The sequence below is a fragment of the Amphiura filiformis genome, chromosome 12 (genome assembly GCF_039555335.1).
Source record: "Amphiura filiformis chromosome 12, Afil_fr2py, whole genome shotgun sequence".
NCBI classification, from domain to species: domain Eukaryota; kingdom Metazoa; phylum Echinodermata; class Ophiuroidea; order Amphilepidida; family Amphiuridae; genus Amphiura; species Amphiura filiformis.
The window spans coordinates 15,988,214-16,004,939 of NC_092639.1; the positions used below are offsets into that span (position 1 = coordinate 15,988,214).

Below are 16,726 nucleotides of genomic sequence, written 5' to 3' on the forward strand. Positions count from 1 at the left end.
ATTCAAGACGATATCATTGAATTACGACTAATTTCTTATTCAGTTGCTGTTTTTTTATCACTTGCGCTGTTTCTTCCACAGTTTAAAGTTACAATTTATGATACATTAATTTTATAATGTTATATTACTTTATATTCTACTTTATTATGATTTCAGTAAATTATTACAAACATTTAGATATGATGAATTAAGTCATTACCATATTAAGGTTGGTCTTAAAACCCTGGAATTATGGAAACTTTAATTTTTGGTCTAAAGTATATAAAAGTATACATATTTAGAATAGCAAAGACTGTGAGGTCAAATTTGGGTAAATACGCTCAGTTTTGGAGAAAATCCATAAACAAATTTTTTGACATGGGACGATTCTGTATTTATTTGGTAAGGCCATCTTAATTAAATCCTGTGTCTCAAAGCTGCCGCGCGCATTAGTAAAATCGTGCGCAGTCCCAGCACATCCACATTGAATCCCCCGGCCACCAAGTTGATTTGGATGAGGTCAAAATCCTTGACCGGGACGCTAGATACTTTGAAAGGGGTGTGAAGGAGTCAATTTACATCAGAGTCAACCAACCATCTCTCAACCGCGACAGGGGCCGATACAAGTTACCCAGAGTGTACGACCGGGTTTTGGGGTCAAGTGTCCAAAAGGTCACTGATCCCAAACTTGAGTTGCCAGTCTCCAGATGAAGGTCAAAGTTGTGACCGAAAATTTGAGGTACGTCTTAATTTTGTGTTGAGATCATAAGTTTAAATTTCCAATTATGAAGTTTACCAACACAGATGAACTTTCATGCTAACAAATTAGTTCAATTAACAACAAAAAGCACTTAATTGTACCAATTAACTTCTGCGATAGTTCACACATAATTGTATAAAACATCAGATAATTCTCCACTTTTAAACTCATCGCTATAGGACCACAGATTTACAAATGAGATATATTATTAAAGGGCTGCGTATACATGTAGCCTATACACTCATTTTGTCAACAAAAGATATTTATATTTTGTCATTCTTAAATGAAAAGCAAACTTTACGAATGTTCACACCAAAAGTTTCACAAGTTCAATTCAAAGAGATAAGTGAACAGTAAAAAACAAAAAAGAATTACCTGTGTGCGATAGTAGCCTTATACTAAAGCCTTTGATGATGCTTTATTTTACTGAAATAATATATGAAGAAAAGGTTGTTTTTCAAATTCAGTAGCAGGTTCAATTTTGTTAATTACAACTTGCATATTTGATCGAAATAATGATAAGCTAGTGTTACGTTTTAGGTGTTGACATTAAGTAACTTTAAATCAATACACCAAAAAATAGGTGTTATTATTTTTATTACACTTAGCAAGAATGGGTTATTCCAGTTGAGATGCATTAATAGACCTATTATGGAAGACTTTAAACTCCCACACAGGGGGTGTAGTATTTAAATAGAGTCATCAATTCAGGGAATCCTATTTGAAATTCACACTCCCTGTATGGAAGATTAAGGCCATGTCTTCCATAGTGGATGTATGGATTTCAACCGAAATAACCCAATATCCCCCATATACACCTATACATCAATATATTGCTTTTTTCAGTATAAATTGCATTATAATTATCAAAATACTGTAATTTTCATTAAAGCTTCTGTATATTATAATATATTATACTTGTAAAACCTTGAATTGGTTTAATATATAAAATCCCTGACTACATCTACAATTGTGACATGATTTCATCCAATCAGTCCAAAGTCAGACATTTTTGAAAATTGAGTTATACCATTACTAGCTTGCTCAGTACCTAAGCTTACTGATGCTAAAATCCCTAATGCTGGTTTCATACTTTCCTGCCGCTTGCCGCTTTGACGACAAATTTACTTCACTGTGCAGTCGCACTAGAAACGCCAGTGGTGACCAGCGGCAAGCCGATATATCAATCACTCCACCACTTTGCCCAAGCGGCAGCATCGCTAGGAGTTGAATTCAAATCAACTCGGAGCGGTGCCGCTCTGATGTATGAGAAAAAAATACGATTTTGGAGCGGTGCAGAACAGCAACATTGGCTTTCAGAGTCATGCCGCTGCTAGAAATGTACAAGCGGCATGATGAAGCGGCAGAAAGTATGAAACTTGGCTTACTAGGTTGCAAAGTTATGTCCAATTTCTTATATCTATTGTTTTTTGCTCCATACTTTTGTACTAAACATAAATTTTGGTATGGGTGTGTGGTATGGGAGTATATTTTATAAATAATTTTATTATTGCAGACTTTGGTCTGATTAGTTCCAAAAAGTTCCAAAGAAGATATCTTACACTTCCCACAGTGCATTTCTTCCATTTCAAAAATCTGCACTGATCTACTATCCAGTGCAGCATGAGTCTATAAGGTACCTTAATGAACAGAGCACAGTCAGACCTTGCCAAATATGTTTATTAGTGACTATTGACCCATGTTTAGCTAGTCTATTGCCAACATGAAGTGGAACATGTACAAAGAAATAGCAGTGTCATTTGATGAAGTGAGGTGATGCATCATGTTGCAAAGGGTTATGGGAAGGGTAAGATACCTTCTCTGCACTGGATTAGATCACCTACCATGATTAGATTGTGTCATAATTTCACGCATATCAAAATACAATGGTATAGAAGGAGAGGTACCCGACATGATTGAGGAACAAAGTTGTGGGTTTTTTTTACAAGTTCCCCATTTTGTTTTGTTTCCAATTACTGTAGAAAAACTGTTTACACAAAATCCCTGTTAACAAATATGTTTTTAAGTTTCCAACATACCATAAAACATCGTCTACAAGCATATATAGTGTTTTTGATGAAAGCTAAATTAATATGATACATGCGTAAATATGCCAATACAATAAATTGGTCTTACAATAATACTTGATTGCATGTGCTTGGATCTGTAATATATTTGCTCAAATTCCATAATGGCGCCTGGATTAATTTAGCTTTTATCAAAAGCACTCTATATGCTTGCAGATGAGGTTTTACGGTATACCTTTATACAATATTGATCTGATAACACAAATTCCTGTTAACACAAACTAAAAGACCTGATAATTTTGTGTTACGAAGCTTCCATTGCATTACTTTGATTCTGCCTCAAACTAGAGCCAGAAGTTCTCCGATGACAGACAACAGAGAAACTTCACGGAATTACACATAGAAAACGGTAACAATTTTGCAACAACAGGCAAAATTTATGCTTATTCCGGTCTAATTTCCAATGTACATTCAACTGAAAGCACAAACCGATTAAATATTTCATTGAAATTGTTTTCAAATTGATCATTTCTTGCCTTTAGGGGTCATATATTTGCAGTTTCATGACTGTTTTTATGCTACATATCACCAATTTTGCGATGTCAACATGTGAATCATGCCAATGGTTTCCCTAAAGTGGTTACATTTTAAAAACGGAAAACAACACGGAATGTACCATTTACAAAACGGACAATTTCGGTCTCTACCCTAAACACTATGCCAATGCCAAAATATGAAAACATTTGTGCAATGGACATCAGTTATTTTACTTTAAATCCCCTCCATTATTATTATTATTATTATTATTATTCATCCAGTTCTGCTTGTAAGCTTACACGCGTCTACACACACCTTTTCAGTGCACCTTTAACATAGCATATTAGGCTCAAAAGCCAATTAACATTTACATAATCTTAGAAAAGTTGTCTGGAATTTGCATTTCAGTGATTATGACATTTTAATTGAGCAATAATTACTATTGTTTTAAAAATTACTATTTCTATTATCCTTTAGCTTGGGTAATAACTACACTGGGTTTCAGAGAAGAACAGCAGTCCCTTGCTCAGATTGATGTGAGCGCCCTGTTAATGTGCGACAAATACTGGGCTTTGTGGTCACTTCAAGGGCACCGATATGCACCGACCAACGATTTGACGCACAATCGGCCAATCAGATTATCGGTCTGTTGCTATGATTGTCAGACGATTGATTCCCCCAATCAGAACCCCACTTCTGCGTTTACGCTCTGCACACTCTCAAAATTTAAACAAGTACCGTTCTTCTCTGTCAAAAACTGAAGGTTTAATATCATGATGGACCGAGTTTCAAAAAGCATTTTGTCATCAGGCAGAAAAAATCACTGTCCCCTGAACATGTTTAAAGCAAAATATCCTAAGTAACCTTTTGGCACTTTTGTTTTAAACATGTTCAAGGGCCACAAGTACATAGGAGGTTTTTTCCTGCCCAACAACGATTTTGAAATTACAATACAAAACATGATAAGTAAAACCAATCACCAATTAAGTGCAAAGGGACATTAAATTTAAATTCTTAACAGAAATAAGAGAATTTAAAAATATTGCTTACATATGTATAAATCTACCTACATTTGTGATGCGATCAAGCAAAATGAGTCGGATGTCGGGAATATTGATTTTGAGATATAGGCAATAATAGTATTCAACTTGCTTTGTATTTTATTGTTCTGAGCAGCACTAAAATGACCATATCTCTGGAACCATAAGCTCTGAGAATGGCTCATGTAATGAAATTGAAAACTGAATTATGATTTTGATCGACATCAGACTCATTTAGCTTGATCGCATTACATTTGATCCCATCATGGTCAATACCCATGCACACACAGTGATAAGATATGTGTCTATAAGTAGCAGAACATTATTACCTACTAATCAACTATCTCTTCTTCTGCATTTCTTGAAGTCTGAGTTGTCTTCGGAGTATCTTGCCTGCTGCTGTCTTGGGAATGCCTCGTGTGAACTCTATTCCACCGCGGAGCTTCTTGTGAGGGGCGACTTGATCTACAGATGATATTAAGTATTATATACAATACATATTGAGAGTCTATGAGTGTGATGGTTGGAATATAGTCATGAGGTGAAAGATGGGATTGTTCCCAAAGATTAATGGGGTACATATAGCACCTAAGTCCCCATGCTTTGTATTCAATGAGAATTTTTGCATATTCATGATTAGGGCTCATCCGATAACTGGTATCATATCAGTATTGACCTGATAAGTGCGATATCGGTATCGAATCGGATATCCGTAACAAAAAAACCAAAAAAACACTGGACTTATTCTGAAGTGCTAGGATCAATCACAGTTAATTTGAAAAAAAAATTGAAAAAAAAAATTACTAAAAAAATTACAGTTTGTTATCCTTAATATGCAAACCATTAACTTATGTTTACTTCTTCATCTATCACATATTATAAATGCATGGAAAACCAATGCATCTATAATATGTGATAGATGAAGAGGTAAACATTAGTTAATGATTTGCATATTTCAATTTTTTTTTTTCAATTCTTTTTTTTTCAAATTAACTGTGAATGATCCTAGCACTTCAGAATAGGTCCAGTGGTTCTCCAAAGAATTTTTTTTAAAGGGGCGACGGATTTTGATAAAAGTGGTCTTTTTTTTCAAAATTTGGACATTTTTTGACCAAAAAGGCATAAAAAACCTGCATTTATTTGCTTGCTATGCTCGCAAATGGGACTTTTTGGGCCTTTTGCAATTGGGGCGCATCCACCCCCTGGTAATGGGCCTGTATGAACCAGATCCAGGCCATTCAAATGCTGTTCACCCGGGAGTATCTAACACTAACCTGCTACAAATGTACACAATTCCTCCTCAGTGATTTCAACATCTCCTTTCAAGACAACAAATGCTTTAGGGAGTTCTCCTGCCTCCTCATCTGGGATGCCTATGACAGCTGCATCAGCTACAGATGGGTGAGTCAACAACAAGGCTTCAAGTTCTGCTGGGGCAACTTGAGCTGCTTTGTACTTGATGAGCTCCTTGAGTCTGTCAATGATGTAGAGATTACCATCCTTGGAGAAGTAGCCAATGTCACCTGAGAAGATCAAAAATTGTCAGTTTTACTCCCCATTCCAGATAAATACAGCACTAATTTTTTGGGATTAAAAAAATATGATCAAGTTCTGCAAAATAAAGCATAGCTAAATCCTTATCCTTTAGTTAGTCCTAACTGGCAATAAAAGTCAAATTTTTAATATTTGGTAAATTTCTTGAAAAAAGAGCCAAAAACATGCATTTTTGGCATGTTTTCTGACAATCGATTCACAAAAATCAAAGACTTGTAACAAGTCTAAGCATTCAAAATCTATAGTAGATGCCGCAATTTTGCTCTAATTCCCACTTTTTTGTGTTACTATAATTAAATAATTGGTTATAAAAATGAAACATGTCTTTTCCAAAAACTAGAGTGCATAAACTGAAATTAGTCTTAGTACAAGTCTTTAGGCTTGATTGTTACAGCATACGAAAAACACCCTAAAAACACATGTTTTTTGCCCTTAATTCCAAAAATTGGCCAAATATTAAAATTTTTCTTTTATTGCCAGTTAGGACTAACTAAAGGATTAGGATTTAGCTATGTTTCATTTGGCAAAACAGGATAATATTTTTTTATCCCAAAAAATTAGTGCTGTATTTTTCTGGAATAGGGAGTAGTTTTGTGAACATGGATTTCCGCATGCAGAAGTTCACAAGGGCAATGTCGGGACAATAGGTCACAAACAATACAGAATTTAGATACAGTAGCGTAGCCAGCAGGGGGCCAAGTGCCCATCCACCACCCCTAACAGAAATCAAAAAGAAAAGTGCCCCTCTGACAAAAAATGAAAAAGGAAATTGGGAAAGCAAAAGAAAAGAAAAGGGGCAAATTCACCCCGATCATGGGCCAAAATAGTGTAACATGGGTCATGATCATGCTCTTTTTGAATACCACTTTTAAATAGCTTTCCCCGGACAGTCTACTGTTGTCTGTCTTCGGTATTTTGATTATATTTTGAGTATGTGACGAAAGAGACAAAAGTGATTTTGCACTGCACAAATTAACTTGACTGTTAAACTGGCAAAGATGCACTTTGAAAGTAACAAAGTTGTATTCAATATTATGACTAAAAGCAACATTAGATAGCAAATTTGCTAGTCACAACTGAATAGAGACGGACTGTACCTGATTGAACTACCTTCTGTAAAAGTGGAAATTTTCACGGTACATTAACTTTCGTGCATTTTGCGCACAATAATGCACCCACCGCGAAAATAAAAATATTTGAATTATGTTCTTTTTATGTATACGTCTATGCAAGAAAACTCAAAATCACAAGTGAAATGGTTAAAAATCGCAAAACACAAAAATTTACAGTATTTATTTGATACTGAATTTGACAGCCATCTGGTCAAAATTGGTTTGTGACCTTTTTTCAGTGTAGGTAAAAGTAAAGTTTAGAGGGGACAAAAAGGTCTTTACAGCCCGGCGTGTTCATCTCTTTTTTGAAGGGACTGCGCCAGACTCCATTTCGCTGCTGGGGATCGCCGATTGCTACACCTCCTCCACTGCGAGTCTGTTACCTTCCCAGCAAATGAATATAGCCAGTAATCATTTGTACCCCTGGGTGGGGAGAGGCAATAGGGGTGAAGAGCCTTGCCTAAGTGCACAACACATTGACGCTATGGGATTTGAACGAACACACAGCCTCATGCCAACTTGCAATTTTGAGTCAAAGTCTTAGACCACTGTGCCACCATGCCCCTCTAAGGGTAACGTTAGTCTAAAGCTAAATTTATATTACATCGCTGAGCGATAGCGATTGGTTTTTGGCCACTGAGATACAGCGCTTTTTGTTGCGTTGGGAGGAGCGTGCCACCTCATTGGTCATGTAACCAATCGCTCGTCGCTTAGCTTTTAAGAGCCTTGCCTAAGTGCACAACATGTTAACACTATGGGATTCGAACACACAGCCTCATACTGACTTGCAATTATGAGTCAAACTCTTGGACCACTGGGCGCCCATGCCCCTCTATGAAGTCTTATACCAAAAATATATATTTTACCTGTATGCATGAATCCATCTTCGTCAATACAAGCGGCTGTTGCATCTGGATTCTTCAAGTAACCCTTCATAACTTGTGGTCCACTTATGTATAATTCTCCTCTCTGACCAGTAGACAGACATGTTCCTGAGCTGATGTCTACAATCTTGAAAAGAAAAAAGGGCTTATGATTAGTGCCAAGAAAATATTGCAAAACCTGCTTGTTTCTCATTTTTATGCTAAATCATAGGTGGTGGAAGCGGGGGACATCCCCCAAAATTTTTATGGGGAATGTCCCCCCTAAAAATCTGAATAGAAGAAAAATTAAAGTATTAATCCCCTTTTGTGCATTTTTTGTGTTTGGGGCCAAAATAGGGTAAGATTGCAAACTTTTGCTTGCTTTGCACAGACTGTCCCATGAACTGGAAATTTTTTGCACAATTCACACACAAATATCCCAGTCAAACTGTTACAAAATATGCTTTCCCCCTTAAATTTTAATGCTTCTGCCCCCATTGTGGTAAATTACACAGTTCAAGCATACAATTAATAAAATTTGCAACATAATTCCTGTGACAGACTGCATTAAAATAATATTACATACATTTTGTACAAATGGCACTTCTTGAATTGATGCATGGTAAAATATGTTAAAGCATATGAAAGCATACATGACAAAGGATACGTTTTTGTACTTATGCTGTGGAAATGCTGATATTTTGACTAAGCAAAACAAACCAAATCATTAGTGAAGCATTGCATTGTATTGCTTTCTGCATGTGAAATGGCAATGTGAAAAACTGACCTTACTGTCTGCCCAAAAATCCTTACACTACTAATATCCCTCTGTTCCCAATGCTAGAAAATGTATGAAATGGGCTCCTGTGGAAGATTTTGGAAATATCTTCTACAGAGGGAGTATGAATTTCAAATGGAATGAACATATTAGGCAGCTCCATTTGAAACTCATCCTCCCTCTGTGGAAGATTCAGGTTGAATCTTTCTCAGAGGGTGTATGAAATTCAAATGGAGCTGCCTAATGTGCTAATTCCATTTAAAATTTATACTCCCTCTGTGGAAGATATTTCCAAAATCTTCCACATGGGTAGTGTGGATTTCAAATGGAATAGCCCATATGAGGCTAATGTTCCAAAAACGGGTTATGATTGAATACATTATCATCCATGACTTGCATGTAACATGCACCAAAACAATACTGGATACATCATAAGTATCATCCCTTTTGTCAAGTCTACTGGCCAGTCCAGCAGGTCAGGTGTCTGAACTTTGGTAGTTCCATACACAAAGTAGTAAATTTGCAAAAAGTTAAGTTCCAGTATTAGATTTTTTTTCCAAAATTAATGGATGACTAATTATATTCACTCATCATCCCTTTCAGTCAGCACCCATAGGCATGTTGTGCCTGTGGGCACACACATTTTGCAGCCAATTTTACAGTTCCATCAAAATAAGGGCGAGATTTGAAATCTTAAAAACTAAATCCAATTCCAGGTAAATCACACATTTCTCTTGACTCAATTATGTTCAATCTACATTGTATAACATGCTTTGGCTGGTTGTTAACTGAGACACCTTTCACTTGAGTACTTTTTAATCTATATTTCACTTCCCTTGCCTTTATAAGTGCAGTGACTTATGCTGCGCTATGCACAGGCATTAACTGCAAGCCTCCGCACACTTTACAGGAATTTCCTGACCACTGTAGACCAAGACACGTGATAACAAAAATCATTTAGTAACAATCAGGCACATCCCAAAATACATCCCTTAATATGCCATCGCAGGCAGGATCAGCTACCTGAGTTCTTGTATGGGTGGCCAAGACAATAGGCAGTTAATTCCTTGCTCAGGGGAATTTCAATTTAACTCAATTGTCAATTAACTATGCATTCATTTTTGTTAACTTTTTTAAATATGCACATGCAGTTTGACAAGACAATGGTTTTAATGTAGCTGATAATTTTGCAAAATTACGAGCTGCAATGTAACATGAATGAATTAGCATTAGCTGGGCGTTCTGAGGAGAGTTGCAAATAAACTTAATGTCAGAGGCAAATCAACTGTTTTCAGTGTTATGCCTCACTGTCTTGGATGAGTGCCAGTGCCACCAGACTCTATCCAGAGGAAGGCCCTTCAAAATCATAGGCATGAGCGAAGAGGACAGCAAGTACAGAGCTGAACATCACATCTCTCCACCAAAGATGTCAAGTGGCTGCAGCAACAGTCTCTACAAAATGCACACCAGCTTGTGCCTACCGGATCTGAAAGCACTGCTATTAAAGCCATTTGTAGTCAGAAGAGCTACCCGCTCCAGCTTGTCCATGCTTTGCCATGCTTTCACCAATACCAGTTTCTAGAACTATATCTACTGGCAGGACATTCATCCACACTGCAGTTAACGTTTGGAATAGCCAACCAGATGGAGTAGTCCGAGACATATCTGACAATGGCGCACCATGGTTCAAGAGCAGAGTGCATAAGCATCTTATTTCTTGTGTCTGATGCTTTATTTTACCCCTTCACTCTTGTTGTTACTAAGCTGATGTGAACCACTGTTTGGCCCATTTGGTTTTTCTCTTATAGTGCCTAGGTGTCTATAAGTTCTGGACCTATGTCACTCGTCATGGGCTATTGTTCACTTATTTTATATAGGCCTATAAAAAAGTATAAAGACCATAATGCATTATACCAGGGACTAGTAGACTTGACATGACACCCATGACTTCAACACCAGGTAATACTATACTACACCATGATCATATTATTCATATAGCTATCATAAACCACTGTGTTTCAACCATAAAGTACCAATTGGCGTAATTTGATGTACACTAAATGTTTTGTTAGTACTATACTAACATACATTGTTATACAAAGAGAACAAAAAAAGACATATTTGGTTATTACCAGATTTGAACTTCTAAACTATCAAGTTAACTTCAACATCAGCACGACAAAATCTCAAATTAGCAAATATACCACAAACAAGGTCCAAACAAGGTATCTGCTACCAAACACCAGCACCCACAATGGTAAAGCCTACTTATCTGAGTAAAATTTCACAAATAAAACTAAAAAGACACCATTAAAGAAAACTGAAAAGAAACCATCAAAAAATCGAATGCATGCGAGGATAACTTTATGCAATTGATTTTTGCATAACCAAGCCCCATGCTGTTATTTCTAGTTTGTTATTAATTGCAATTATTTGAAAAATTATACTTGAAATCAAGCGGGCATCCAGTGCAGCTGGAGACAAGTGATAACATGGTACACATTTCTTCAAAATCAAGCAAGACTGGTGTAAGATGGGTGAGGGGGTGAGGGAAGAGGAGAGGAGAGGGGGCTAACCACATGCCCAATCTGCACAGTAATTATTGCTGTAACCCCAAATACCCTCTATTTTAGATAGGATTTCAAAGGCACATATTTTAGTGAATTTTCATAAACCGACTTTTTATTTTATCCAAAGGCGCTATATATTTTTTTTAAAGTTGCCAAAAAGCATAATTGTTTTGAAAACTTTCCCCCAATGACCAAACTTTACTTTAAAGCCTTAATGTACGATTTCCGTCAAATTTTAATTTTGTTATTCTTTATTCAAAATGTTGAAATAATATTAGTAATAACTGCCGGGAAGGGTTGCTGTCCATTTTAAGCTGAAATAACAAGGTAAAGTGAAAGAAACCCAGCTGGTTATTTTGGCCATTTTACACGCAGTTCTATGGGAGGACATATTATCATAATTTTTTAAATTATGATAATATGTCGAACTTTGCTCTGTTGACCTACAAAGACAACAAATTTGGCCGATTCCATTTGGGGGCAAGTTGGGACATGTGTCAACATTACAAATGTGCAAAAAAATCAGGTTTGTAAAAAAATTACCAATTTCATATTATAAGATCGTACATTATGGCTTTAAGGTATTTTTTCATCAAGAATTCCCACATTTTCTTAATTTGTATGTTTTTCGAAAGAGGCTTGCCTTTGACATGACACGGAAGTGTACTCCCTGCTCCTCATTTATCAGGCATAAGAATACACTTCAATGAAGAAAAAAAAGGATAATTCTAAAAAAAAGGGAAAAGCGCGTAAAATATGGCAAAAATGTCAAAACGGGCTAAAAAGAAATAAAAACACAGAAATTTGGGGAAAAAAAAAGGAATTCCTTTTAAAAAATGAAAATTCTCATATCCAATTTATATATACATTCACTTGAAGAAATGTACCCCACAAATGTCTCCGGGTGCAAATCAAGCTGCATTTGCATTCCATCAAATAATCCAAACTTAACAAGCATGCAAAACATGACGTATCCATAACAGAAAGCAAAGAAAAAGAGAAACCTGTTTAGCCAGCTGCCTAGACATCATCACAAACGTAACTGTGCAAAATAATCAATCAATACAACAAACCTTTGCTTGAGTCAGAGGCAGGACTTGTCCCGCTGACCCGACATGCCCCGTATACGGTCCCATGGTGTCTAGTGCACCCGATTCGGTCATGCCATACCCTATTTAGATATGTTAGAATAATAAAATCACACAGCATTGTTTTTAACCAATTTTTTCATCCAAATGACTAAATAATGCATGTTCAAGGGCCTAGGAATAAAATAATGCATGTTCAAGGGCCTAGGAATACTACCTGAGCTTTGGTATTCGGTACTAATACACCTGAAGCCGCCGGGTCACCGTTGGCGTCATGATCTCCAAGCACAACCACTGGTGAAGTTTCAGTCAGGCCATATCCTAAGCAAAACAACATGGGATTTTGGGCTTTTTAACAGAATATATTCTAACAAATTAGTAGTTACTACTGTACACCATGGTTAGGCAAAAAAAAATGTTTGGCTGACCTTCCAAGACAAACATTTTGGAGGGTCGGTAGGTAGATCCTTTTTCCCATTGGCTCTTTTTTTCCCATGGGCTCTTGTATTGACAAATGCTTCAACCTTTTACGGTTAAGAAATTGTGCGTTTTTGGACTGAATTTAAATGGAAATACTTCTTGCTTTTAATCAAATTATGCATTTAATAAATGACATGAATATAACAAATATTGCTTTGATACAAAAGGTTTCTTTTAAAAAAAGTGATTGAAAAAACAACACATAGACCCAAGATTTCTGATTTTTTTTCGGTCGTGGATAGCATCCAAACATATTTTTTTAAGGGCCATAGTACAGTCTCTCTGTCAAGGTGAAGCAATGTTGATCCCTGAAAGAAATTCACCTGTAATTGGAAATGTATGGTAAAATGTGCAATGTATAACAAAAATCACCATCAAGCAAATAATTTGATGCAAAAACAAAATTAATTGTTTTCCTATACAGAAAACAAATGATACTAGGATAATCATCATTTTTAGTTTACACATACCCATTTTGGATATTTAGAAGTTTTTATTTTGTTAACAATTAATGGGAAATACATGATATAAGTTCTGCTTGAGGCCTACTGCCATGGTCAGGGAGGTGGTATTCCTTTGTCCAGCCTATGTATGGTAGTTGCTCTGGACCATTCCCTCCTGGCTCCACCTTCTCTTTCGCAAGTGACATTTTGATTATCTGTGTTTTCTATATTTGTACTTTCAAAACTTTTGAGGGTTTAAAGACTTTTTAAATATTTTTTACTATGGATCAGAATAAGGCCGGCATCGATATGCCGTATGTCGACATAATGTCGACATCGACACGTATCCTGACATGTCAACATAAATCAGAATAAAAAGGGCAACATTTGTGAGGAGACCATATAAAAGTTTCATCACCAGTTTTACTAGCAAACACCAGCAGCAGTACTCATACTTACATGTAACTCTGTGTAAAAATTGCTTCAATACTTAAGGTGAAATATGGACTGTTCCATTAAATGAGGCTTTGCTGAGTTCTATGGAACACTTCATATTCCACTTCATACAAATATTCTTACCATTGAACAAAAATTCAATATTTGTTTTATTAAATATAATATAAATTTATATCTTTTCTTCCACTTAATTTCATAGCACCAGGACAACAAAATAATAAAAAAATATCTAAACAAAATTTATACCTGAAAATGGTGAATCAAGGGGTCATTTTGTGCAAAACTTGCGGGGAGTGCAATAGTCTTTTTGCAGCTGACGCTAAAAATAGCAAAAATAATCAATAGAGGTTATCCATGTTCTATAAGCTGCATATCCTATCAGCGACTGATATACCTTGTTTAGGATTTTCAAAAGAAGTACCTGCATGTGCAAACATCAGGGGTGTGAGAGGCCACAGACCAAAAACGAGGAAAATCACTAAAAACAGCATAAAATCAGGGTAAAAATGCCAAATATGGGCTGAAAATCAAAGAAAAACACGTAAATTTTGGCAACAAAAAAAGAGGAAATCAGCTGAAAAGAGGAACTCTCACATCCCTGAAACATGACTGTTTCAAAATAGCCCACCAAAGACATGCAGGTAACTCAGAGGTCTTGCATTTAATTGGTTTGAATGAGGAATACTACTGGAATCCGCGCCTTTTGTTAGAAGTCACACATGAGTAACATGAATAACCTCTATAGTAATTTGCAAATCATATGATAAGAATCTTCGCATGAGATATATAATCCAAAATGTAAATTGCCAAAAAATGGGTGAATATGAAATGATAGCAGACAGCTGGTAGCAGTTATTAACAATGGTTCCAGGTTGTTTCTCCTCTCCTTCATTACCTTGCCAAGTGTTTGTGGTAAGATGAAACCAGCAGAACTGTAGTCTGTACAGTAAATTGAACTACTAGATGCAATGATTCCTTCTGTTAAACCATAGCCTATTAAGGAAAGAATGTGTCGGAGGTTAAGTCAGTAAATTGAACTACTATAATCCCGGTCAAATTGTTCGAACACTTTAACATGAGTGCTGCAAATGTGCCCCCCCCCCCCCATTCCCCCGATCAATGTTGGTAGTTGTTTATTTGGCCATGTACCCTTACAGACATCCAACATTGATTGGTGGGGAAGGGGGAGGGTTGCAGTAGGAGGAACGGGTTCAAACTTTACACCAAAGAAAGCTAAATTTCAGTATGTTAAGTATAACTAAAATACCGGTCAAAACAATCAAACTTTTAGTTTTACACAAGTATCGAATGACTTATGGCCGGGATTGTAGATGCAATGATTCCTTCTGTTTTAAAACCATAGCCTATTAAGGAAAGAATGTGTCAAAGGTTAAATTGCTCAAAGCTTGCTTGAACAAAAATTGATACTTTGAACAAATAAAAAATAAACACACTATTGTTTTAATAATAAAACATTTATCCTTGTCTTCATAAGATCACCAATAAAGACAACAGAAATTTAAACTTGTTGGCTACAAAATGCATAAGCTTAATGATTGGGTAGGGTGTATAACATTGCATGCTCAGTGTTTACTTCCATTTTCAGAGCGTCAAACCCAGGCCCGTACGCAGGATTTTTTTGGGGGGGTGTTGATTTTGAAAATGTGGACCTTTTTTCCAAGGGGGGGGGGCGGGTGTGTAAAAAGTGGACTTTTCCTCACAAAATTGGACCTTTTTTGGCCAAAAAAGCGTAAAAAACCCTATTTTTTTGCTCACTACGCTCTCAAATTGTCATTTTCTTTGGACTTTTTGTATACTTTTGCACATCGCACCCCCCCCCTGCGTACGGGCCTGGTCAAACCGATCAATTGATACAAATCGCTGAGGCAAAAACAATGTCGCTTTTGCGAGTTGAAGAAGTCTCAACTTTCAAGCGCTATCGCTTGACATGTGAATGCATCAACCAATCACTTTCAACCAAATAAATCTATTATTTTGCTAATTAATTTACCTTTCTCGATTATAAACTTCCAGTGATGAATTAATTCAAAGCAATAATTATTGACAACAATGGATGTTCTAAAAATGTATTTTGTGGCATTTAGAATATTTTAATTGCAATGCATAGCAAAATTTGGCGACTGCCCATCGCTTTCCAAAAAAGCAGTGCACCGCAATCACTCGGCGATCGAGTATAAATTTAGCTTTACACTCCATAGTAGCCCCTACTACAACAGTACACTGTCCGCGATATTGGGTGGTATGCCGCCCTCTTAGCACTTGCTTGTTCAGAGCAACTAAACAAAAAAACATCTAAAATTAAATATTTTATTAAGTTAATGAGAAAAATATGAAAATTAGTTAACCTAAAAACAGTTAATACATCAGACCAAACAAGTTGATATCTGAAAATCAACACATCTGCTTTTCTGCAGACATCTTTGCAGGCTTTGTGTGAAAGATAGAATTTATTATTATTTTGCGCTTACATCCAGGGTATACTTATGATGACCTTTGTATTCTTGATAACCTATCACTTTGTAGATACAGTACACGGTGGTTATATCCCACAATCTGTGTTAACTACAATCTATACAAAAATTGCCAAAACATGAATTTAATAAATCTTTGATACATACACTTCAATAATAACAGCATTTTATATTGTAAAATAGAAAGTACATATATATATTTACAACAATTTCAGTTTTTTTAAAGCCATAATGTACGATCTTATAATATGAAATCAGTTTATTTTTTCAAACCTGATTTTTTGGCATAATTGCAATGTTTACACATGTCCCAGCTTACACCTAAAAGGAATCAGCCAAATTTGTTGTGTTTGTAGGTCAACAGAGCAATTTTGGTATAATTTATGACTTTTTATGAAGTTTATGTCAGCCATAGAATGTTAAAACGACCAAAATAGCCAATGGGGTTTCTTTCACTTAAAATGGACAGAAAGCATTTCCGGTAGTTATTACTAATATTATTTCAGCATTTTGGGTAAAGAATAACAAAATAAAAATTTGACGTAAA

General features: G+C 36.0%; 1 protein-coding gene across 3 annotated transcripts in view; it reads right to left on the reverse strand.

The window, feature by feature from the left end:
• Nucleotides 1-4,329: 4,329 nt before the first annotated feature.
• LOC140165858 (uncharacterized) overlaps nt 4,330-16,726 on the reverse strand; it is a 30,568-nt gene continuing 18,171 nt past the window's right edge. The window contains exons 8-11 of one of the 3 annotated variants that reach the window (XM_072189191.1): nt 12,294-12,391; nt 7,876-8,020; nt 5,618-5,866; nt 4,330-4,808 (exon numbers count right to left, since the gene is read on the reverse strand). In XM_072189191.1, the coding sequence (XP_072045292.1) occupies nt 4,684-4,808; nt 5,618-5,866; nt 7,876-8,020; nt 12,294-12,391 (617 nt within the window). In that variant the 3' untranslated portion in view covers nt 4,330-4,683. Of the gene's footprint in view, nt 4,809-5,617; nt 5,867-7,875; nt 8,021-12,293; nt 12,392-12,525; nt 12,630-14,582; nt 14,681-16,726 lie in introns of all 3 variants that reach the window. The other 2 variants (XM_072189190.1, XM_072189192.1) reach the window with 2 other exon arrangements.